This window comes from Populus trichocarpa, chromosome 3 (assembly GCF_000002775.5).
Source record: "Populus trichocarpa isolate Nisqually-1 chromosome 3, P.trichocarpa_v4.1, whole genome shotgun sequence".
NCBI lineage: Eukaryota > Viridiplantae > Streptophyta > Magnoliopsida > Malpighiales > Salicaceae > Populus > Populus trichocarpa.
The window spans coordinates 2,407,314-2,433,412 of record NC_037287.2 but is presented as its reverse complement, the minus strand read 5'-3'; the positions used below and the strand labels follow the sequence as shown (position 1 = coordinate 2,433,412).

At 31.4% G+C, this 26,099-nt stretch overlaps 2 protein-coding genes across 2 annotated transcripts; one reads left to right on the top strand and one right to left on the bottom strand.

Annotated features, from left to right (window-relative positions):
* Nucleotides 1–3,242: 3,242 nt before the first annotated feature.
* Nucleotides 3,243–7,116, top strand: LOC7478141 (uncharacterized). The gene is made up of 2 exons (XM_002304043.4): nucleotides 3,243–3,422; nucleotides 4,414–7,116. Exon 2 carries the CDS (start codon nucleotides 4,749–4,751, stop codon nucleotides 6,675–6,677), a length of 1,929 nt encoding a protein of 642 aa, XP_002304079.3. The 5' UTR covers nucleotides 3,243–3,422; nucleotides 4,414–4,748; the 3' UTR covers nucleotides 6,678–7,116.
* Nucleotides 7,117–14,287: 7,171 nt separating this feature from the next.
* On the bottom strand, nucleotides 14,288–20,987 carry LOC7478140 (BRASSINOSTEROID INSENSITIVE 1-associated receptor kinase 1). Its single transcript, XM_052451547.1, has 11 exons — nucleotides 20,620–20,987; nucleotides 20,399–20,531; nucleotides 20,231–20,302; nucleotides 19,553–19,696; nucleotides 18,819–18,890; nucleotides 18,636–18,707; nucleotides 18,468–18,544; nucleotides 18,151–18,279; nucleotides 17,713–18,054; nucleotides 16,606–17,000; nucleotides 14,288–14,905 (listed from the first exon to the last, which is right to left on the bottom strand). Exons 1-11 carry the CDS (start codon nucleotides 20,690–20,692, stop codon nucleotides 14,591–14,593), a joined length of 1,824 nt encoding a protein of 607 aa, XP_052307507.1. The 5' UTR covers nucleotides 20,693–20,987; the 3' UTR covers nucleotides 14,288–14,590.
* Between the last annotated feature and the right edge of the window lie 5,112 nt (nucleotides 20,988–26,099).

Here is a 26,099-nt window from a genome sequence, read left to right as displayed (position 1 = left end):
AGGTGAAAAAAAAAACTTAATCAGAGGACAAACAAAAGTTTTTAATTGGAGGATTAAATCGAATTGAAAAATAACTTTAGCAAAATGAAAAACAAATCAAAAGAATGAAAGTCGAATTGGAAAAAAAAAACAACAAAAACTTTGATTGATTGATGAAATTGAAAGTCAAAGAAACTTTAACTGAGAAAGAGGACATGATGGCGCATCCACTAAGACAACGAGATGTTAGGTTTGGCCACCGGGTGACATCATACGCGACTCCTGAATGAATCAATGAAACAGACGTCACCCATTCACTGGGGTATTCTAAGCACACCTTAATAGCTTTTTTTATTTAAATATGAAAAGAAAACATGAAAAATACCAAATGCCGACCCCATGATCTTAATAATTACCCTAAAACCCAGCGTTAAAGTACAAGAAAACCCTAAATGCAAACTTTATTTTTTTTATCCTTTCCAAGGCCAAAAACATACTTTAACTGTAGATGAATAACAAAAAAAACCAAAATGCTCTTGTTCAACCGCTCAACAATTTTTTGATATTATGGGTAAAATAAAATTATTGTTTAAAAATTTATGAATTTTTTTTTAAAAAGTCATTAGTCAATAACTTTAAGTTCTGTTAACTTTAGGGATAAAAAAATATTATCATTGTGAAAAAAAAAAGGCCTAGACACTATGAATAATTTTTTAATGACAAATGAGCTAGTAAAAAAAGGCTAAAACACCTCAATTTCTAAGGCTTTTTCTTATCATCATGCAAGTACAAATATATAATTTCATTTTAAAGATATATAATACACTGTGTCTATAGGTATGGTGAAAAAGTCATGTCCTATAATTTTTTACATTTAATATGTGTGTATTCAACAGCTCAATAATTTTTTGATAACGAGTGTAAAGAAATATTTTTACTATTTAAAAGTTTATGAAAAGTAAAAAAAAAAACTTTTGATCAACAACTTTAAGTTTTTTTAACTTTAGGGTTGAAAAAACATTTTCACTTTGAAAAAAAAAAGAAAAAAACTAGACATCACTAACAATTTTTTAATGACAAATGAGCTGGTGAAAAAGACCAAAACACTCTTATTTTCAAGGACTTTTTTTATCACCACTCAAGGACAAATATATAATTTTATTTTAAAGATATATAATAAATTGTGTCTATAGCTATGGTGAAAAAGTCATGCCCTATAATTTCTTACATTTAATATATGTGTGTAAAGATACTATTATAAGCGAGCTGTAAATTAAGATATATATTATTTTTTTACAAAGTTTAAATCAAATAAAATTAATTAAAATTTATTGAATATCAGATCAATCAATCTAAGGGTCTTTGGAATTTTTATTGCAGTATATGTACGGGATTGAGTTTTTTTATTTACACCCTTTTATTTCAATTAAGAGCTTCATTGTTGAAAATATAAAAAAGAAATAGTTGGTGATAAAATGATGTTATCAACGTCGACAACAGATGCAATTTTATTAAATGATATTCTAATAATATTTATGTTTGCAGTAAGGCAGCGGTGAAGGTTATAAAAATAGGAGAGATAATACTTAAGTATTTATGACAATAATTGTGAGGCAATAATATTTATATTGAGTACAAGTACTTATGGGTGCATCGTATAAGTGAGCAAAAAAATAAAAAAATCAAACCGTAAAAAAAACTGATTAAATCGATTAAAATTTTGAAAAAAACGACCGGTTCGGTTTCAGTTTTATAAGCTCGAAATCAAAAAAACCGAACCGAACCGAAAAAACAAGAAAAAACCGAGCCAAACTGGAAAAAACCTGAGCCAAACCTGGTTTGAACCGGTTTTTGTCTTAAAAAACCGAACCGAAACCTGTCGGTTTGAATCGGTTTCAGTTTTTTTTAAATTGTTTTTTGGTTTAGTTATTTTTTTTTGATAAAAACCAAACCGAATTGAAAATGATCACCTCTAGTTAATCATAGGAGTTTATTATTTTTTTTATTTCTTAATTATAAATACTTACTTCTTATACTATAAAAAAATAAATATTTTAAATCATTGATTTAGATTATATTTATAGATGGAAAACAAAACCGTAAGGCGTGTTTGGATTTATATATTAAAAAATTAAAAAAATATTTTAATATATTTTTAAATAATAAATAATTTTAAAGAGCATACCGCGACGCGATATTAAACAACTCCACCATACGACGACTCCACCTTGGCCTCTAGTTTCCCTGAGGAGCCAATCCCAATAGAAAAATGCCAAATGGACGTAATTATCAATGTTATATTTTATATTATATTATATATTAATCTTTTCATTGCACGTCCCTTTCAAATAATTGGCAAAATAAGGCGTGTTTGGATCTTTCACCATTCATTCCTGGTACTGATTTTTTTTTAATCATCTTTTTGTTTTTCAATATTTAATAAATAGATCCATCCATTGATGGATGCATAAAAATATGAGTAAACTACTTATTTGGTCCCTATACTTTGTGAAAAATAATTATCGAACCTCATGGCATACGAAATCTTGTATTAAATACTTTTAGTTTATTTTTTACTCCCTCAGTCCTTAAATCCACGTCCTAATTGTGTTCGTGCAATTTTTTTTAGAATAAAAATAATTCATTAATGGTTTTTTTAAAAGAATTATTTCGTTTTTATCTTATTAACTATATTTTATTTTTCTCATTAACTATATTTCATTTTAAGATTAAAATTTTATATCAATCAAGGTTCGGGAAGACCTTCAAATAAAACCTATAAATTATTATAACAAATTTATTATATTTTACTGATTGATTTAAGATTATTATTTTTTTATTTGGATTGCAACTCTTTTATTATTTTTTATCTTTATTTATTTCAAGTTTATTTATAACTCTTATTACTTTTTTTATTTTCAGATTTTTTTATTGATTTAGATAAGTTTTTAAGTTTATGCAGGGAGTTATATATATTTAGAGAGGGATATATTATTTAAAAATATTTAATAATAAACTTATAAATTAAAATATTTGTCATAATTTCCAATCTTACCCGTTAAAAACGAATATGTTAAAATAACAATTTTAACATTTACAAAAATCGAAAAGGTCAAAGGAGTAACATATGACTTTCAAAACTAAAACAACTCACATGTATAATCATAAGAAATACAAGGACTAAAAAATAATTTTCCCAAAATAGAGTCGTATAGAAAAAACAAAAAGGGAGCTAAAAGTCCTTTGAGCCGCCCAAATCAATTTAAACTTTTTTTTCATTGGTTGGAGAGAGCTTGATACCGAACACAACAGAAGAAATACTCTCTCCCTCTCTCTCTCTCTCTCACACACACACACACACACACACGCGTTTCAGCGATGTCTATAGCCACTTCTCAGATCCGCCCCCTTTGTCCACATATCCTCTAAATTTGGTCATCACGGTATCACCTTTTCCTTTTTCCCTTTTTCCTTTGTATTTCTTTCAGTAATGTTTTCTGATGGTATGGTATTGGTATTTATGTTACTTCAGTGTGACAATTAATACATATATGTGTGGGTGGTTTCTTGGGCAAGAATGAAAGGATGAGTGAGTGAAAATAGATTAGTTTGCTTAAGAATATTGGTTTCTATATGTTATGTTTTTTTTTTTTGGGTGTTGGTAAAAATAATTTCTGATTAGTTTGGATTTTATATGCTCAAGTTTATGGTGAGCTGATGTTTTCAGTTTCAGATCTGCTATTTAAGTTGAATTGTTGGTGGGTTTTTCTTTTCTTTTCTTTTAATTTGTCTTTTGATGGAAGGGGCCTGTTTCTTGGTTTTACAGTTGCTGGATAAGGAGGTCGGTAGATTAGGTATTAGCTGATATGTGTGTGTGTGTGTTATTGGAGATTCAGACTCACAGTATTGCAATTTGAATTTAAATGATATGGGGTCTGGAGTTTTTAACCTTTCTTGTATTACTATTTAGTGGTCTTATAACATCTTATATATATATATTTTCGTGTAAATAATGTTGGATAGAGGTCGAGGTAATTGTGATAGGAGGGGTGGGGTGGGAAGAATTAGCGAAAAATTTGTGCTCTGTCATTTTGGTAGGGAGGGCCCTCTCTGATTAAGGTTTGGGTACCATTCCTTTTCAGATATTACTTTGAGTTTGAAAAATGCATGACAATGTTCTGGAAGAGCGATTATATTAATTGTCTATTATTATTCCGCTAGATATTGCACTGTCCTACTTTATGCTGTCTAATGTGTTGAAAATATCGCATCTTGTCCTGTAAAACATGGCTTATATTGCTATATTCTGTCCAGTGAATTGTGAAATCATAAGTTAGTTTGAATTATATCTGATTTTGGTTTGCTGAAAACCATTTTTGTTTGACCATGTATTGCAATCATTCAGAGGTTCTCATTTCTTTTGCTTCCTATCAGATTGATGAAACTTAAGAATTGTGAAGGAAGGAGCGTAAGAGGCTCCAAAGATCTGCGCACATCAATTGTGACTGTTTGTGTTAAAGGGTTTTATCCTAGAAATGTTGTCAGATATTTCTAGGTCCTAAGTGCTTTCGTTGTTTCAGTCTCTGCTGTGGGTTCTGATTTTACAAAGATGGACAGGTCAGATACGTCAGGTTTTGTTAGTGGTGGAGTTAGAATATTGGGAATTTTCCATTTCTCTATAACCTATACCTGTTAGTATCATCTGCCGCAATCTTTTCTGCCAGTTAAGCCTTTCGTTCCCCAGCGCTTTAGTTTACAGCTTCTAGACAATGAATCTTAACAAAAAAGGTCTGCGATTTTCTAATAATAACGAGCTTCCAAAAAATGACTGTTTTGGTGATACTGCTTTGAGCTTGAACTGCCTTGGATATGGAGGAAGCAGTTCGACCAATGCTGAGGGTGCTCAAAATAATCTTAAGGTTGATTTTTCTAATGGTTCTGATGATGGCTGCAAGTTGGTGCTTGGACTTGGTCCGACACCAAGTGCATATTTTGATGATTGTTACTGCTTGGGGGTTAACAAAAAAAAAGGGCTGGATTCTGCTGTTATATTTCCCATGGGGTTGCTGTCTGAGAGTGATTCAATCCTAAAACTTGGCCTTTCCGGAGGGGATAAGGAAGCCCTGAGTGGTCTCGACTATTCAATTTCAGAGACTGATACTAATACACCTATGCTGAACCAAATTTCTGATGATGACAGTAGATCCCTGATTCCTGTTGTCGATGAAGGTTCCACCTCAGCCAAGAAGTCTGGTGGCTATATGACGTCACTTCTTTTGGCTCCTAGAATGGATGTCAGAAAAGCTCCATCACAGACTGAACTTCTCAACTTTGGAACCAGATCTAATCATCAATTTCAGCTGAGCCATGAACTATCTGCTAACACAGATTTCTCCATGGGCATTATGTCTGAGCAAGCGATTTCAACCACTTCTTCTGACCACAGAACAAGCAATCCGAAGAAATGCAAGTTCTTGGGTTGCTCAAAGGGAGCCCGTGGTGCTTCAGGCCTTTGTATTGGTCATGGGGGCGGACAGCGATGCCAGAAGCCGGGTTGCAACAAAGGTGCTGAGAGCCGAACAGCCTATTGTAAGGTCCATGGTGGAGGAAGGAGGTGCCAACACTTGGGTTGCACTAAAAGTGCTGAGGGGAAGACAGATTTGTGCATTGCACATGGTGGCGGCAGGAGATGTGGGTTTCCAGGCGGATGCACTAAGGCTGCAAGAGGCAAATCAGGGCTTTGTATTAGACATGGAGGGGGGAAGAGGTGCAAGGTTGAAGACTGCACTCGTAGTGCTGAAGGACAGGCCGGGTTGTGCATTTCTCATGGGGGTGGGCGCCGTTGTGAACACCAAGGGTGTACAAAGGGTGCTCAGGGGAGTACTGGGTACTGCAAAGCTCATGGTGGGGGAAAGCGATGCATATTTGCAGGATGCACCAAAGGAGCTGAAGGGAGCACGCCGCTGTGCAAGGGACACGGTGGGGGAAAGCGCTGCATGTTTGATGGTGGTGGAATTTGCCCAAAAAGTGTTCATGGAGGCACAAACTTTTGTGTTGCCCATGGTGGTGGAAAGAGGTGTGTTGTGCCAGGCTGTACAAAGAGTGCGCGTGGCCGTACTGATTGCTGTGTGAGGCATGGTGGAGGGAAGCGGTGCAGGGTTGACAACTGTGGGAAGAGTGCCCAAGGTAGCACTGACTTCTGCAAAGCTCATGGTGGGGGTAAACGATGCACCTGGGGTGAGGGAAAATGCGAGAAGTTTGCCAGGGGTAAGAGTGGTCTATGTGCTGCACACAGCAGCATGGTCCAAGAGAGGGAGGCAAACAGGACTGGTTTGATCAGACCGGGACTCTTCCATGGCCTTGTATCTGCTGCTTCAACAGCAGGTAGCAGCATTGACAACAATCATTCATATTCTGGAGTTAGTGCTGTCTCGGACTGCAGTGATTCCCTAGAAAAGCCAGCAAAAAGACTACATCTCATACCACCCCAAGTACTGGTTCCTCATTCTATGAAGGCCACGTCGTCTTTTACAAGTTTTATGAATGCTGACAACTTAGAGGAAGGTACAAATGGTTATGGTGCCACCAGTGGTGGGAAAAAGAATTTTGACTATCTGGTTCCCGAGGGAAGGGTGCATGGCGGCGGCCTTATGTCATTGTTTGGTGGAAATCTGAGGAATGCAATCAATGAAGTTTGAATGTGGTGAATTTCAGCATCCAAATATATTATCCAGGGAGTAAATTTGTACAAAAGTGTGATGCCTGTTTAATAACTGTGTATAATTGGTGTTAAGTGGTAGTGTTTATTGTGGTAGGATACCGTACAAGGCTCTTTATTTTTCTAGTTGACAATTTGACAATTAAAATAAGCCCTCAAATTATTTTCAGAACAGTGCTGAATGAGGCACTGTATGTTCATGGGAAGAAAGTTGTAAGTTCTGTAGCCATTTGAAGGAACTGCAGCTGCTGGAATGCCTCTGCCCTAAAGTTATTGTTGCTATACCTTTGAGGCAGTTGTGGAGGATTCTGCTTTGCAGTCCTGCCAGATTGATGTTTTTGAAGAGTGTCTTGTGCTTGCTGGTTTGTCAATGCTACATGTGTCCATTGAAGACATATATACCTCTTGGTTTTAGTGTCTCTGGAAATTTCCTAAAAATATTTTTATTTTTTAATATAAACACATGGTAACTATATCAAAACTATAAAAAAATTAAAAAAATCATTTTAATTTTTTTCAGCTCCGAAAAAAAAATTGAACAAAATAAATAAATAAATAGTTAACACTTATTTTATGTTTCTTCTTCGTTGATCAACTTTATATGCGAGATTGATGCAAGTTTAAGTTCATTATGATTCCATGGTGGTAAGTAGATGAATTCACAAGTAAGTGATATGCGGCTGGCAGAAAATATTACTACCTACCTCACTCCTATAATAAATGTCCTTATAGTTTTTGCACAGATTTTTTGAAAAAAATAATTATAGATGTTTATTTTAAAAACGTTATTTTAATAGCTTTAGCGCAAAAAAAAAAAAAAAATACTAAAGGTTTTTTTTTTTGGTTTTTACCTGGGTATCCTCACACCCTTTTAAAGAGTGAGACTAGTCTCGTTCAGTGTTCGTGGCTGCCCCTCCCAACAAATGCGCTTCCTGAAGATCGAACTTGTATTCTCACCTTTACAATGATATATATCAGTGCCTTTACTGCTAGACCAACATTTCATTGTAAAGGATATAAATCGCTACATACAACACTATTTATTTGAAAAGTGTTTTATATTTTTTTAACCCTTTACCAACCCATTTTTTTCTTTAATTTTTCTTTTTAATTTCATTGAAAGGATTGTGTCATAATATTTTTTAATCTTTTTTTTTGTTGGGTTATATACTAATTTCATGAATTTAATTTTTTTTTAACCTTCAACATTAGATTTATTGAAAGTCAGGTTTTATTTTTTTTTCAATTGCTTTCTATGAATTTATTTCGATCTTATAATCTAGATCGTAGGTTTAACAAGTTAACTTAGTTGACTTGAGTGATTTTTTTGCTGCTTTTTTAATTTTTTTTTAATTTCATCATTCAATATTGGGTTAGTTGAAAATTGAACTTATAAATTCCTTTTCGATTTACTTTTTATAAGGTTATCCCGATCTCATGACCCAAGTCACCGGTTTAGCAAGTTGGCTCGAGTTGACTCTATTTATTTTTAGGTCCTTTTTTAATTTAATATTTTTTTAAATTAGACTTCATATTTTTTTACAATTTGATTTCTATGAGGTTATTCCAATTTCATAACCCGAGTCTCGGGTTTGGTAAGTTAACCCGGGTGAACTTGATTTATTTTTTGAATTTTTTTTAATTGAATATGTAACAACCGGCAGTTCTAAAAGCTTTCGAGCCTTGAACTTATGTGAAAAACAGGGTAATTTTTTTTCCTGAATTACTCTCATAAAATCATCATTGTTTTTTGCTATTGTATTTTCAATCCTTAACTTGTCATTAACAATTCTATTAAAATTTCAGCAAATTTTTTTCTAGCCGGAACATTAACAATTCTTCTCTTTTCTTAAAAATTAGGATAGAAAATTAAGGAAATTTTAATTCCTACCCATACAATAATTCATTCCCACGACGGGCCTCTAGCCACTCAAGCAAATAAACAAAAAAAATAATCACACGACAACATTTATTACACATATTAAGCTAATACTTTTTAAATTACATAAATAATCAATTTTACAAGATACATGTTCACGAGCTTTCATTAAACTACTTTACAACCTAATTCATTATTTATTACATCCACCATGTCACCAAATCTCCTAAACACTAGTCGTCTCATAAGTTTAATTGTTGACTTGTGAAGATGAGTAAGAAAACCTTGCAATCATATCTGTTAAAATAAATTAAGATCAAACACAAAAGGAATGCTAGAATTCTGAATAATCTGTATATTATGAGTGCTTAGTCTTAATCTAAAAAAAATAAAGTATATATAGGTTAAACTGAAAGTACTATTCTATCCTTAATAAATAAGATTACATAAATATTATTTAACAATAACATATTTATATAAGCTTTTTATCTGAAGAACTTATAAGACAGATCTAAGTATCTATAAACTTTACTAGGTAGTAAACTTTACTAAATTTTCACGCATCACATGTAACGTCATATAGCTCATTTACCTTATATTTCATTCCATACCTCAATAAGCATATTTTCATTTGTATTTTCCCCTCGATCTTCACTTATGCTCTTTGACAACTCTTTACTCAAATCCTTATTCTAAATTTGAAGTCAATTTCTTATCTAATCTTCATCTCATAAACTTTCCCTTCTAGACCACATCCTCAAGTTCCAACTTTGAGGTAAATCTATCCCATGGTACCACCCCATGAACCAAACTAAGAAAAAAGGTAAGCCTATACCAAACTTTCATCATGGATACTTTTGAAAACCTGATCACCATAATGGATAACTTCCTATCAATTTTCAAACTATAACTATTAATACCTTAATCTCTTATCTATATGTTTTACTTAATTAGTTATAACTCTAACATTCCATATTTATCAATATAATATGTATACTTGTTTATTTACATCTTCATATACTTACTAATCCCCTATTTAACAAACAAGTTATACACTTACATGTTTTTCAGTTATAGTGTTCATATTCTTGCCAAGTCATGGTTTGACATATTCTTGCTTTTTTCAGCATTTAGAGTTTTCCAATTTACTCATTACCTATCACTTTTAAGTTGTCAATTCAGCTATCACTCTAACATGCTAGAACCACTTTAATAGTTCTCAAATGTACCAAGTTTCTGTTATTAAAATAGCTCATATGCACCTTACCACATTGTTTAACTAATCCCTTGTTTTTCATATCTTATTATCATCGTTATCCTTAAAATCTCCATATATACGCTGCCCAACACAACATTTGAAAGCACCCTATTACTATCTCTATAACAATACTATAACTCATATCATAAGTTGTCTAAAAGCATCTTACGAATTTCATTCCAACGTCATTCCAAAATACGGTAATCTAGTATCATTAGTTACCATTATCAAAGGTTGACTACCTAAATAGATTCTATATTAATATCACTAGTCAAATCTTCTCCATCTTGAAGCCAAATCCAAATCTTTCATTCAGGTCACTCCACATTCTACTTCCTTTCCTTTTTATATTTTAATTCTATTTTCTGGTTTTTTCTTTTCATGTTTCATTCCTTTTTCATGATTTTTAATATAACCCACAACTATTATATTTCCTACAATTCTTATTTCACACACCAACAATCTTGCATAACTGGTTATACCTTCTAGTTATCCAGTACAACTTTAAACTACCATCATCAATGATACTATTTAATTCTGGCTAAACCTTACGGTTGCCAATAACTCTGACAAACCCTACACCTATCCCTTTAATTATTGTTAATACAAATGACTAAGACATCTATTCTTCATGCCAGTAATCATCCACGCGAAATAACAAGCCTTCTACCCATCTCCTTAATCACCATGAACATGGTCACTGAGTATTAGAACACATTTTTTTTTCTTTGTCATGCCTTTGAAGTTCATCAATAAATATCGATAACCATCTCCTTAGCTACCACCATTATGGTATACTAATTATCAAACATCTTTTGTGTATGTCAACATTATTGATCAACATCGATATTTATTTCTTCAGCTACCGCTATTATAATATACTGAGTATCGAACATCCTATATGTTCGTCAACATTGATATTCATTTTCTTAGCTACCGTCATTATAGTATATTAAGTATTAGACATCTTTTATGTTCGTCAACATTATTGACCAATATCGATATTTATTTTCTTAGCTATTGCTATTATAGTATATCAAATATCAGACATCCTTTATATCCATCAACTTTATCGATCAACATCGATAATCATTCCTTTACCTACTACCTTTATGGTATACTAAGTATTAAACATCCTTTGTGTCCGTCAACATTATTGATCAACATCGATATTCATTTCCTTAGCTACTGTCATTATGATATACTAAGTATCAGACATCCATGTGTCCATAAATATTATTGGTCTTTAAATAAATAGGTAATTATATTTGATTAGAATTGAGAACTCCCTTTACAATAGATTCTCAACTTTTATTTAAATCAAGTCATACAATATTTCCCTCTTACGAGTTAATTCATGACATTTCTATTTCCAACACAATTTGTACTAATGCACATTAATAAAACAAGGCTAAAGAAAGTACAAAATTTTTAAATAGGATGAGTTGACAAACACCTAATTGTAGAGTGTGTAGTTCCTGCTCCACTAGCCTGCTACCTAACTCTAGTAATATCTCTTGTATCTATAGGATTATAAGCTATTATAAAACAATTAAAATTAACTTAGGAACCTTATCTCAATTCTCATTTAATGAGTATATATGAATTAACAATAAGTAAATTCATAAGGCTCAATACATATCCATACTTTCCATTGTTCTTATCACCTATAAAACTCCAATTCTACTATTTACTCTAGGTATAATAATCTATTAACAATCTAACATACATGGTATCACTTCATTTTCATCTCAAAACCAATTAAATAGTTAAACACAACTAAAACAATTACTCTGGTAGATTCTAATATTTTCTCTCCATGATTGAACCTTAGATATAGATAATTCATGAATATTTTTCTTCAATTTTTCCCTCACAATTCCCACTAAAAAAAACAACTATACTACACATTAAAACACATTAACTCATTTAACACAATTCTAGTCTAAAAAATCCAAACCAATTCAAATCACCATTTTCTACTAAAATGCTTTTCTTTCCTATTAAAATTTTCTTCATACTTTTAAACCAAACTCCATTTATACATGCTTTCTACATTTATACATCAATTAAATCACCATTAGAACCAAGAATTTCAAATAGATTCCCTTCCTTTAACGAATTTAAAAGTTCAGGCAAGGATAGGGTTCCTTCCCTTTCATTTTCAAGTTTACTAACCAATATCAATTTCTCCAATTACTCATCATAAACAAGAAATAAGAAGTAAGAACACTTACTCAAGACACACCCTCCTTCTCCTCTTTAACAGTTGCTGGGCTATTGTTCTTATAGCAAGAAGATGATATTTTTCTTCTAATTATAATTTTACCTTTTATTTAACCTTTTAAGTGATTTTCATGTAAAATACCCAGTCTCCAACCTAAATCATAAGGCCTTACTGAATTTTGCCTGACTTAAAATTTTAAACCTAGATGAAAAAATATGTTTGGAGACTTCAAGAAAAGTTTTAGCCTAATCCGAAAATTATATTAAAAGTTATGCATGATGGTATAAAAAAAGTCATTTTATGATTTTCTATCAAAAATCTGAATTTTCTTATCCAATCCTTACATATATCATATCAATCATTCCACTAGGTCCTAGGGACAATTTATTTATTTTAAAATATATATATTTTTTATCATTTATTTTATTTTTTGACTTATTAATGTTTCATAATAACATTACCGATTTATAGTCGAGTTTACACCAATACTTTTTCGTATGGTTCTTTATTATTTTTTATTTCTCATTTTCATCATAATCTCTCAAAATTATTTTCTCATTCTCAGAACAAATTTATTTAAAATTTTTCTAATTCTTCTATCCGTCATTTTTGTCGTCACTGTTTTTGCCATCGTTACAAATTTTAAACTAAAATTTATAATCCTCATTTTAAATTCAACTACACCTTTAAATTTATTTATGGTGATCATCTCATTCATTACACATCACCTTTATTATTAATTTCACCATCTATTCATTTATTTTCATTCTGAGTTTCAATTACTCTTCAAGGTCTCATTACTTTTAGTTCTAAGTTTATACGGGGCTTTACAAAATATTTTTTTTTTATTTCACACTCCAACAATTGAGTCTTTTTCTTTTTTTATTTAGTTTTTTTAATCACATCCTTCAATATTAGATTATTTGGAAATTGAGATTTATATTTGTTTTTTATAGAGTTATCATGATCTCATGAATTTAGTTTTTGTTTTTTCTCTTGATTTCAACCTTGAACATTGAATCTATTGTAAATGAAATTTTATAAATTTTTTTATTTGATTTTTATGAAGTTATCTTGATCCTATAACCTGAGTCGATGAGTCCTGAGCTTAAAAGGTTGGCCTAGGTTGACTTGTCTTGTTTTTTTTTTAATTACTTGTTTTTGATTTCATCATTTAACATTGAATTGGTTGGAAATTGACCCTGATTTTTTTTTTCCATGAGGTTATCCTAATTTCATGACCTGATTTGCTAATTTGACGGGTTGACCCAAATTTATTTTTTTTGGTTTTTTTAATTTAATATTTTTTTAAATTGTCTTTCAACATTATGTTGATTAAGAATTGACTTTTATAATTAGTTTTGATTTGTTTTCTATAAAGTTATTACAGTCTCATGATTGGGGTAAAAAATTTGACATGTTAACCTGGATAAATCTATTACGTTGTTATCTTAATATTTGAAAATAAATATCATTCAATATATCATCGTATCAATATTTTAAAAAAATATCATCTAAATATATATTATATTTTGAATTTACAATTAATACTTGTATATTTTTTTATATAAAAAAATAATAATTTAACTCGCAATATAACAAGATAAATAATCTAGTTAATGCTATTTGTTGTTTCAATGTTTTGATTGATGGGTGTGGTGGAGGCTTAGTATCTGTTCCTTGTTTTTGAAAACTAAGTTAGGCAAATCACAAATACATCACTTTTTTTTGTTAATCTTACACTAAAATTATTTTTATATCAATTTTACCTCTAAATTGTTTTGATTTCTTATTTAAAATCCTTATTAATATTATTCAATGAAAAGTGTCCTCAATAATGTTGTTATTTCTTTAAATTTAATTACAACATGAATGGAGATATGGATGAAAATTAAAAAAAATGGACGAAAGTTTTTAATTGAGGATTTTTGAAAGTTTAAAGATAAAATTGATGTAAAAAATTGTTTGGTGATAAAATCGATATTTCTTTTTTTTTTTAATTTTATTTCTTTCATTATTTTCTTCCTTCCCATTTAAATAAATATTTTTTTATGGGGTCAAAAACACTTGTGTTGTTTATCATATAGTTTCTTTTCTTTTCTTTTCTTTTCATATATATATATATATATATATATATATATATATATATATATATAGTGGCGGAAACTTCAAATTTCATAGAAGAGTGCCTTGTCTTGATGGAAATTGCTGTGTTGTTACCCTGAGTGGAGAAGAAAAATATGATTCTATTTATTCCTGTAACAATCTTGACTAAATCTCTATAATACTTAAAAGTGATATGGGTGCTTCCATGGCCCCTTCCTGCCGTGTTTGATGGCACCTTAACTTTCATATCTCCCTATAGAAATTACAGCAGCGAGAAACTTCAATATATGATATAAAACTAGACATTGAAAAGAAAGGAAAGGAAAGGTAAATGGAAAAAACAGTTTATGCACAATGGTTGATATCACTTTCAAACACAATAGCCCTTGAAGAGACTTCCATGGTGCCCTTAAAAAGGGAGGATCATCTGGGTCCGGACAATTCATCTGGAGGGATGTGGGATGAGGAGTCTACGATCCAATTAGTGTTTGGGTGGTGAGTGTGGTTAAACTCTTGGCGGAAAATCTCCTCTTTCTGCCATTCCTCCCATCTCTCCGCCAATCCATCCCCTTCAAGCATTCTGACCACCTCTGACATCTTGGGTCGTTCCATTGGGGAGCTTTGTGTACACAGTAGAGCAACTTGGATCAGTTGCTCAACCTCATCATCCGTGTAAATTCCCTGAAGATCAGCATCAACCAGCATCTCCAACTTCTTATCTTTTAGAAGTCCCTTCACCTGAAGTTTCAGAAATGAAGTTAGACACAAAGGAAGCCACTTTCTTTGATGATTGGGCAACCTAAATAGCAAACATGGAAATGTAAATGACTGATAATGCACAGCTAGCTGCTACCAGCCACCCAGTCCAGAAACTACCAAAAGCAAAATGCACCTCTTTTTAGCATCAGATATCATCCTATGAAAGTATGTCCAATACAAAGGCCAAAAGGGTGCTTCCTAACCTGTGCAAATTTCTGTTCCAAGTACCAATCCATCTCCCATAACCAGTACATTGTTGTCTAAATCACCAAGAATTAGCATATACAATAGTTTCTTTAATTAGCACACAGTTATTCTTAGGCTGGAAATAAGCTTCCACGGAAGCTAAAAACAATCAACTAAGTCCATTCTTATATAGAGCTGGAAGCCCAACTACTCAGTAATGACAGTAAACAAGACTGCTAGAGTAACACTGACTAATATACAAGTGTAAGACTAACTTTTTTTCACCAAACCAAATGTTTCTTGTTACAGCCTTTTTTCCTTCAATCTCAATGAATTTCATCCCAGCACGAAAGAAAAAAATGGACTTTTAATTCCAATTGCTATTAAATCCAATTTCTCCCTTTAAATTTTGAGATTAGCAACCTATTCCCCCCTCAGGCACTGCTTCCCTTGCCCCAAGCTAATACTTGAGCCCATTACCTACCTACCTCCCTCCTTTGAAGAGATTACAAATAGACATTGCACTGACAAACTTTTAACTTCATAAAAATCAAGCTAGTTGCAAACTGAGTCAATTATGCCAAATGTGAAGGGATCATTTACGAGCTAGAAACCATTTGATATACTAAAGAACAAAGCAAACGCATCCTATTTGTGCAAATATGTACTGATTCACTTTAATTTGATTTCTTCATATTGACATTGTACAGCTTAGGTGGCTGTTCTGATATTGTTTGTAGAGACTCTTTCAAAGGTAAGTAGGCTGAAGCTTTGACGAGTAATTGTTGTAGAGTTGGTTAAGTTAGGAAAGCAGGTTGTTTGGGGATTATTAGTGAGCGTTTTAAATCTAGTTTGATGGTGTTTGTTTGCTGGAAATTGTAGATGGTGTAGGGTATGATTCTGGGAGTCACTTGAGGAAGAAGAACCTAAGCTTCACACCCAGGGTTTTAGAAGTCACACCTAAGAGGATTGCATCACACAATCAAAAGCGAATTTGCTGGAATTTCAGTCCTAAACTGATTTTGAAGATAGAGCATTACAAGCGTGATACTTAATTGACTTAACAAGCTCCTTTCCTAATCCAACAAGGGATTAGACTCCTAAACCACCAACAAAACTATTCTTGTTTAGAATAGAAGTAACTTTAGGACTAATAAAATATATACTAAAGAGAAATAAAACCTACAAATGTAGAATTAGCCTAGTGTCATAGTGATTATAGTTTCTCAATTATAATTATGTAATAAGAGAGGCTAACCCCTGTGTAGAACGAGCCTTCCTGACCTAGACCTGAACAATTTTCCAGCTGCATTCTAAAATTATTAAAAGACACAAATTTGATCCTTTTGTCGCCTGCATCACATTTTCCTTGACCACATGCAGCAATAATGGAAATCCCAACAAATGATGAACAATCCTAGAACACTCACTACCTTTTGATGTCATCGAACTTTTAATGTAAGAACACAGGAGGGAATGAAGTGACTACATACCCAATCAAGTAACATCACATCGTCATCGTTTGCAAGCCGAGCAAGATCAAAAGCCCTTTGTCCAGTAATAAGTTCAAGAAGCATGACTCCATACCCAAAAACATCAGTCTTCTCTGAAGACTTTCCTGTTGATAGGTACTCGGGTGCTATATGCCCTATTGTGCCACGTACTGCAGTAGTAACATGAGTATCTTTGTAATCCATGAGTTTTGCCAACCCAAAATCTCCAACAACTGCTTCAAATTCCTCATCTAACAATATATTTGCAGCTTTCACATCACGGTGAATAATCTTCGGATCACAATGATCATGCAAATAAGCCAGCCCTCGGGCAGATCCTAATGCAATTCGCTTCCTTTTTGGCCAATCAAGAGGGGGTTGTGATTCTGTACGCTCTGCAATAATGCATCAGTTTGAAATAGAACAAATGATAATTAGTACAACCAGCCTTCGAGTTATTAGAAAGCTTAATAATTTGCTACAAATAGAGCCAGAATACAAACTTCTAAAATTTTTGCCAACTTCTTTTCTTTCACAATACTAAATGTTATATATAACACACAGAATTGGTGTTTATTTTTCTTTTTTCTTTTGGCACAAAAAGGAGAATCTTATCAATAGAAACAAAGAATAACCACAATATACATCACACAGGATGATAAAATAATCATGTCCATTCTTTATATTCTCTCTGTTTTATAGCTGTTAAATAGTAATTAAGAACTTCTGGGTACAAATGAGGGTTGCATATTCAAACTTTTTTGAGATGGTCTCTCAAGCATTTTTTTTTTACCATGGAATGTATACCGAAGAAACACAAAATCCCTGCAGACTGAAGAGGAGACTGAAGGGGATTAAACAGGGGGACCAAAATGCAAAATTAGGGATTGCAATTGGAGAATTGAGGTTTCTGTTCAAATTGGACTTGAAAATAAACTATTGTTAAGATTAAAGATTGAAATCCTTGGTCAAACAGAATTTGGACATGATATCACAAAATTATATGAAAAATTTAAAGCTACCTTAAGGGGAAAGAATAAGGAATCACTTATAAATTACATAACAAAAAGAGACAAATATAGCAAACAAAGTTGCTGGTAGCAATACCTCTTAAACATGATGCTACACTTCCATTAACCATAAAAGGATAAACAAGCAACCGCTCAGTTGGAGTCATGCAAAATCCTTGTAGACGAAGCAAGTTTCGATGCACAGCCATGCTGATCATCTCAACTTCTGTCTGAAACTGCAGTTCCCCTCCCTGGGTGCGCTCCTCTTTCAGTCTTTTAACAGCTGCTAGAGAACCATCAGCTAAACGTCCTTTATAAACCTTTCCAAATCCACCTCTGCCCAAAATGTTTTTGGAACTAAAATTGTCAGTTGCAACTTGTAGCTCACGCAGAGAAAACCTTTTAAGCTGTCCAAGATGAACTTCTGGGTCCTCTTCAGCTGCACATAATTGTAAAGGAAGTGAAAACGCATTCTAAACAGGTGAAATTTCAGCTATGATTAAATAAGACCTCTCTTTCAAAAAAACAAACTGACCAGGTACATCAAAGAAATGGTCCTGTGGTTTTCTACGACGCCAATAAGCAAGTACAATTGCAGGGCCAGCAAACAGCAGGGCAGCACCAGCAGCAACTCCTCCAGCAATAGCTCCAATGGCACTATTCCCTATTGCAAATGATATTTCAAGACTTTACCATGCTTCGGGAATACCCAGAACAACAAACATTTTCAAATGAAAGAGACCTGCTAAGATTCAAAATCCAGCCCCGGACTGAGGCACTTATCTTAACCCCTCTCAACCCCTTCCCTCTTTTGGTTAAATAAGTAAATAAAAAGTTGACATTGTAACTGACCATTAGAAGCGCCCGGTGGTGGAGTAAGAGAAGGTGGCGGAGAAGCTGGAAGAGGATTAAGTTTATTACCGTTAAAACTGCAAACAAATGCAGAGGTTAGTAACGCAGGTACTGTGTCATCTACAACCACCAAAATGACACTAAAAAACAGAATAACTTGCAACAAACCTTATAGGCGTGAATAAAGAGAATGAGCCATTGGTAGGAATATCTCCTGTTAGTTCGTTGTTAGAAAGATCCCTGCACAAATGGCAATATGTTTTCATTTGAGCAATATTTGGTGCCTGGGGAAATTAAGGACACACCTATTCATGATAATGAAAATATTTTCATCAGAAAAATAATACTCACAGGACTTGCAAGGAGGTAACCGTAGTTAAATTCATAGGAATTGTTCCCGACAAGGTGTTGTTGTTGAGACGCCTATTTGACAGAACAGAAAAGTCATGTTCTGAATCTCAATGACATTGACAACGCAAAAACAATATTTAAACAAAACAGCCAGGACAAATACAGAATAAACTTTATGCACTGCTAGATGTCGAAAGCCAGATTTCTAGATGGCACTTACTATCACCCGAAGTACAAATTGTCAGGGTATGTCTTGCTTATCAACAAAATGTCTAATCAGATTTATCAGAAGAAAATGTCACGTGCAGATATCCATTACTTTGCCCCGTCTCTTCTTTAGTGAAATTGTGTAAGTGGCAGGAAACTCGTAGTGGTAAAAGTAGCAAAACAAAATAATCTCCATCCCATATAGGCACAAAAAGAACAAGCATGTAAAGTGTACATCCAAAACATAAACATGTGTATCCATTTGTTATTACCATTGTCATAAAAAACTGTACGAACAATTACTGTCAGCATATGCATTACTTCAACCCTTGTCTCTTCTTCAGTGAAATTATGCAAGTGAAGGAAACTTTTATGATAAAAGACAGAAAAATATTTATCTTCATTTCACATTGCCACATAAAGAACAACCCAATACACACACAGCAAACTTCCATGAAAATATAAAAGACAGAGCAAACTAGTTCCAAGCTTTACAGAAATATTGGATGGAAGGCATGGTTACATACAAGAAACGGAGTTTCTGAAGCTGGCCCAACGTCTTTGGAATCTGACCCTGTAAGTTGTTCAAGTAAAGATCCAAGCTCACCAAGTTTGTCAGATTCCCAAGCTCATCTGGAATTTTTCCACTTATGTTATTGCTGTAAAGTTCCCTGTCAAAAGAACTTCATTACTAATTGTGATTCAATGACAAATAAAAAAACAGGACAGGGTTTCAACAAAAGCCTGTTTTAAAAAATATAAAATTTCAATTCCAGGTGATGTAACTCGTCTATCAATTGCCGCTAGGAATTTGTGTTAGAAAAAAATCCCACATGTATATAACAAATGTTAGAAGGTTTCTAAATTATAGATATGCAAAACTGTGTGCAGAGAGTCTACGATTTGCCCCTTTAAAGCCTTGGTATTCAGACACCAATCAGTAGGATCATGTCTCGAATCAAGACATTCAAGTAGATTTAGATAGCTTGTTTTCAGGTGGAAATTGCGCAAAGTGGGCTCAATGGTGATGGAAAATCAGTAAGGGTATTTGCTGACTCCTTTTCCTCTCTCTTTTCAATTTTGATAGGCACAACATAACCAGTCATACTTCTATACACACTACTTGTGCACAATCAATGAGGTGAACCATACTTCTACACACTCTACTTATGAACAATCGAACCAATCAAACAAAGAAGACTTACAAGTATTGCAAATTCGGTAGGTTACCAAGTTGTGTAACCAGTGGACCAGATAGATTTGCATTTCCAAGATCACTGAAAGTAAAATTAGCATGTTGTTACATTAACAGCAATAGTAGCCGCCATCATCAACTAAATTTAACACTATCTTAACTCCATAAACAAACTTACACACGCGTGACGCTATTTTCACTATTGCATGTAACATGAAACCAGGTGCAGGGATTGACAAGAGTAGGATCCCAACTCTGAAGAACATTACCCGGATCAGCTAAATTCGTCCTTAATGCGTTCAGGGCATCGCCTGTCTTGCCAACACAAAACCATGTTATTATTTTTCCAATATATATATATACTACAACAAACAACAAGACAAGAAAAGAAAGGCATACCTTCTACATTACCGGATACCCCTAACACCAAATGAAACAGCAAAAAGAAAGCCGAGCTCCAGATCTCCCACATCCCTTTTTCTTTCTTTGTTGAACCCCAAATTATTTCATTTCTTTACACTACCTTGACTTTGTAATAGTTCAAGAACCCAACCCGTTGACCCAAACCCAAATCCCTACAATCTCTAGTTTTGAGGTCCTAGATGGGAAATTTTTACTTTTTAGCAAGATGGGGAGTTGATTTTCAGTGTGTTTGGTGAGAGAGATGGCTCGTGTGGAGTGGGTAAGCCAAAAACAGGGGAAAAAAATGGAGAGTTGGATTGACAATATGAGAAGAGTTTGCTGAGAGAGTGTGTGTGTTATATATAAATATATATATTCAATGATCTACGGTTTGGAGGGCGAGGGGGTTTGTCTTGGTCAAAGACAACATGTGTCACTTACCCATTTGGAATGCACTCCATGTTCGAATGAAATTTCCTTTCCTTTCTTCCAACTTTAATTATTCTTTTACGTCCCTAAATTTTGAAATTTTTTATATGTTTAGATCATTTTAATATAATAATATTAAAAATAATTTTAAAAAAATAAAAAATATTATTTTGATTCACTTTAAAAATTAACTATTATCACACTTTTAAATACATTTTAAATCTTATTACACAAATTTGATTTAATTTTTTTAACACCCGACTCAGATAAGATAAAATTTTTTAACACCCGACTCAAATAAGATAATAATAAAGTTGGGTCTCAAATTGATTTTCAGAGTTAAATTGGATTTGATAATAATAATTTAGTTACCATGTAAATCTTAACCAAAACCAATATAGTTTTAAATGAAGTAATATTTTTATGAGTTTGGATAATATATTTTAATATTACTGAGATCTACATTTAATTTTAATATATAATACCAAAAATAAAATAGTAGCATGCTAACATTACAAATGAAGGAAAATGAACAAATATAGAGTTTAGTATTTGGCTATTTGAAACTAGAAATTAAGAAGGAAAACCTCATTTTAGTCCCTCAATTATATATAGTTTCTTGATTGGGTCCTCGAACTACTAATTTTATTAAAATTTTGAAGATGATGTAGTGTTATTCTCGTATTAGACTAACCTTAATTTTCACGATTAATAAGTACAAAACTATCAAAAAAAAAAATTTATTTAGAATATGAATGAGTAAAAAAATAAAAAAACTAATTAAATCGAGAAAATAAAAAAAATAATCGAAAAAACCGAACCGTGAAAAAAACCGATTAAAATTTTGAAAAAACCGACCAGTTTGGTTCAGTTTTATAACCCTGAAACTGAAAAACCGAACCGAATCCAAACCGAAAAAAACCAGGAAAAAAACCGAGCCAGCCAAAAAAAATCAATTAAAATTTTAAAAAAACTGTCCGGTTTGGTTCGGTTTCGGTTTTATAACCCTAAAACTGAAAAACAGAATCGAACCCAAACCGAAAAAAACCGAGCCAACCGGAAAAAACCGAGCCAAACCAAAAAAACCTAGCCAAACCGAAAAAAACCGAGCCAAAACCGAGCCAAACCGGTTTGAACCGGTTTTTATCCTAAAAAACCGAACCAAAACCGGTCGATTTGAACCGGTTTCGGTTTCGTTTCGTTTTTTTTAAAACAAAATTTCAGTTTGGTTATTTTTTTGATAAAAACCGAACCGAATCGAAAATAATCAACCCTGATTTAAAATGTGTAAGAAAAGTTATAAAAATAAATTAAAATAATATAATCCTCATATTGCCCGCACAAGATAAATGGAGAAAAATAGGATATTTTCTAGGAGGAATAGAATTCGTTAGAAAACTTGAATAACATGTGCACTATTTAACATGACGTATAAGTAAAGACTTGACCGCGGACATGTAGATCGGTAGGGACTTAATTGATAAGATTAGTATTTGAGGGAGTTAGTTAAGAAATAAAAATAGTTTAGGGACTAGTATGAAATATTCCTTGAGCACCAGTTCAACTAGCCGGGTCAAATAAGCCATAACTGTCCAACCTTGTAAATTAAGGGCAGGTTTCGCCCCTCTATCATTTAAGTTCTTTTAAGGATTTTGTCTCCTTTTTTTTTTAAATAAAAATAAAAATAAAAAAGACTAGAGAAAGTTCAACAGAGAAAAGGGCATTGACTGAGAGGCAGAAGAATAATCTTCATAGCCCAAAATAATGAATGTTAAATATAATTCCACGTATCAACATCCTGGACGAGTAACAATCAAGAGAAAAGATCCCTTTAAGATAGTATTTAAGAATATAATAATGATTATTTTTTAAAATATTTTTTAAATTTGGAAATATATAAAAATATATAATTTTTATTTTTAAATAAAAAATTTTATTTTAAAAAATTATAAAACACGATTTCTTATTTATTCCAAATTTAAGTCCATTTTTTGGAAGCCATAATATAAAACATTTGGGTCAGATGGATGAGTGTGTGGTCGTTTCCTAGAAATTGGATCATAACCTTAGACACATTCACTTCCATTCCCCAGTACCTATCGAACGCCTCCTCACTCTTCACTTTTTTTCTTTTTTTTTGACAAACCAGAAAATTATAGAGTTGACTTCTCTTATTTTGGATACCAAAGGCTTAGGGCCTGGTTTAATTTGATTTTTAAAATGTTTTTTATATAAAAAATTATTAATTTGATGTTTTTATGTGTTTTTTTATATAATTTTAATGTCTTAATATTAAAAATTAAAAAAAAATTATTTTAATATATTTTTAATTAAAAAATATTATTACAAAAATTAACTTGCATAGTATTACAAAACATAATAATTTATGCAAATAACTTTAGGAAACACTAGCAATAATGCTCGCTTTTTTTTGTTGGGAGCACTTTTCAAGATCTATTTTTATATTTAATTATATAATAATTAAGATAAATAATCATAAGAAGGATAATGATTAATGATTAAAATTTTGGAGAAAAAATATATATTTTTTTTACAATAGATGGTTTATTGAATGAAAATTAATGGCAATAAGAAGAAATATTAGTAAGAATTATAATGATCTTAATTAAATAGTGAAAATGAATCTTTTTTGTTGGGTTCTCTAATATCATACACGTAGAGAAAATAATAAAACAAAATTATTCAAGAGTTTTTAAGATCCCGTTAGACAGATTTAGAGTAGTTTCGGGATTTTATTACCTGAAGATTTGATCTTCTTCAACTTGGAATAATTCTTTAAAGGTTTGATTATCGCAAACCATAAGTCATCTAATTATTCGGTTTCCAATGATAATTCACACGAACTACTAGTAAGAAATCTCTTAAATCCTTATTTAGGAGAGAGAGATTGCTATGCTTAGAGTACTAGCTATATGTTCTATGACTCGCAAAAATAAAAGGAATAACTTACTATTTATAGAGAAATTTAAAAAACCCTATAAATTAGCAAAATATCAATTTAACCCTTGAATAATATCCATGTACTAATTCATGATAATTTTAGAAATTAACTCAATCGAGCCCTTGAGTTTTCTAAGTCTTGAAATATAATCCATGTATTAATTATATTCTAGTCCTTAATTTCTAAAATATATTTTAATCAAGTCATATTTAATTAAATCATCATAGTTTAATTTTTGACCAATGATTTTTAATGTGTTCCTAATATGTTGGCCCAAATATAAATTATAATTCTAATTAAATAGAATTAAATAATTTAATTTATTATCAATTAAATAATTAATTAATTTATATTTGAATATTAGGTACATTGTCTAATAACATGTCACGATCCCTCAAATATTAAAAAAGTCATTAGTGATTTGACTTAACCTTTCAGTAACCAGTTTCTCAATGTAATTATATCTTTTTGTCAATAATGCTCTGATTTAACATTAAAGTATGGAGTATGTCTGTCATGTTAAATAATGTTTGTTCTTTACATAAATGTCATTGATCATTTTAATAAGATTTGAAACTCTTTTCAAATCTCATTTTACCTTAACCAAGAACTTTTTAGTCAATACTATTTGAGAATAGATGAAACATTTTCTATAATTCACCTATAGTGATTAATTATCTCTTGATCACTCAAGTACCGTTCATATAGTTCATGTTATACCCAATATCTGCCCATTTATTACCTCGATTAAGATAACATATAAAAGAATTAAAATATAACATTCTCTATTTAAGATGGCTAAGTGATCACAAATCTAAAGATCAATTACACAACCTTCATGTGAGTTTTTTCATAGATATAGGTGATCTCTTCATATAGAATTCTCATGCGGGTCAATTCAATGTACATGTCTTATGACAAACACCTACATATTAGTTCTAAATATCCCTTATACCTCAGCTTATAAGAACAATTGTTTTCTTTTATAAAAAAAAATGTACTAGTCTCTATGATTCAAATAAATGTCAAGTATTTAAGAAAGTATCAACCATGAATATTTTATGAACAATATTTTGATTTAATAGAAATCTTATAATCATAACAACTTTATAATTTTCTTTGCAAAATATTTTTGTCCCTTAGACTTTATCTTTACTCTAGATTCATAAATCAAATATTAGATTCATTAATCTAATACTATACAAATATTAAAGATAAATTACACATTCATTAATAATAAATATGTATTTATATGAATATAATAATATCACGTGTAACCAACTGATAGACTACAAGGCAATTAGTTTGAAAATTTTTATTCATGTATTCATGTATAACACTCTTAATCAAATTTTTTTTTTATTCATGTATTTTCTTACAAAAACATTTTTTTAACTAATCTTTATGTACATGTATAGAAAAAATATAAGAATAATAAAATTAAAAAAATTATATAAAAAACTTAAAATAAAAAATAAATGTTTTATTCTCATTTCTTTTTAATAAGCATTTTTTTTTAAAAAAAGTTTTTTGTATTAGTGTAATATATAATTATTCATAAATTAATTTTTAATATTACCAAAAAAACCTCTATTTTTTTTTAAATATGGCATAATTGAATAATTCTTTAAGTATCATTTTAATAAATTTATTTAAAGAGAATTTATTCTAAAATTTTTAAAAGATAAAAGATAAAAAAAAAGTTAAGGGTCATTTAACAAAAACATTTCAAGGACTAAAAAGACAAAAAGTGATTATGAACAATGAAGTGAATAGTAAAAATGTCCCTATGCATACATACATAAATACATCTTCCAATTTATTTTGTAATGTAATGTAATTGTAATATAATTATGACGGAACATTATAGGAGAAAACTTATAGAGTATTTGAGAGTGTGGTGATATTTGTTTTTTAAAGTGTTTTTTATTTGGAAATGTATCAAGATAATATTTTTTATTTTTTTAAAATTATTTTTGATATCAAAACAATTTAAAAATATATATAAAAAATAATTTTGAACAAAAAAAAAATCTCAAATTTTTATGAAATACTATTGTAACATAATTCCAAATTGCGCCTTAAA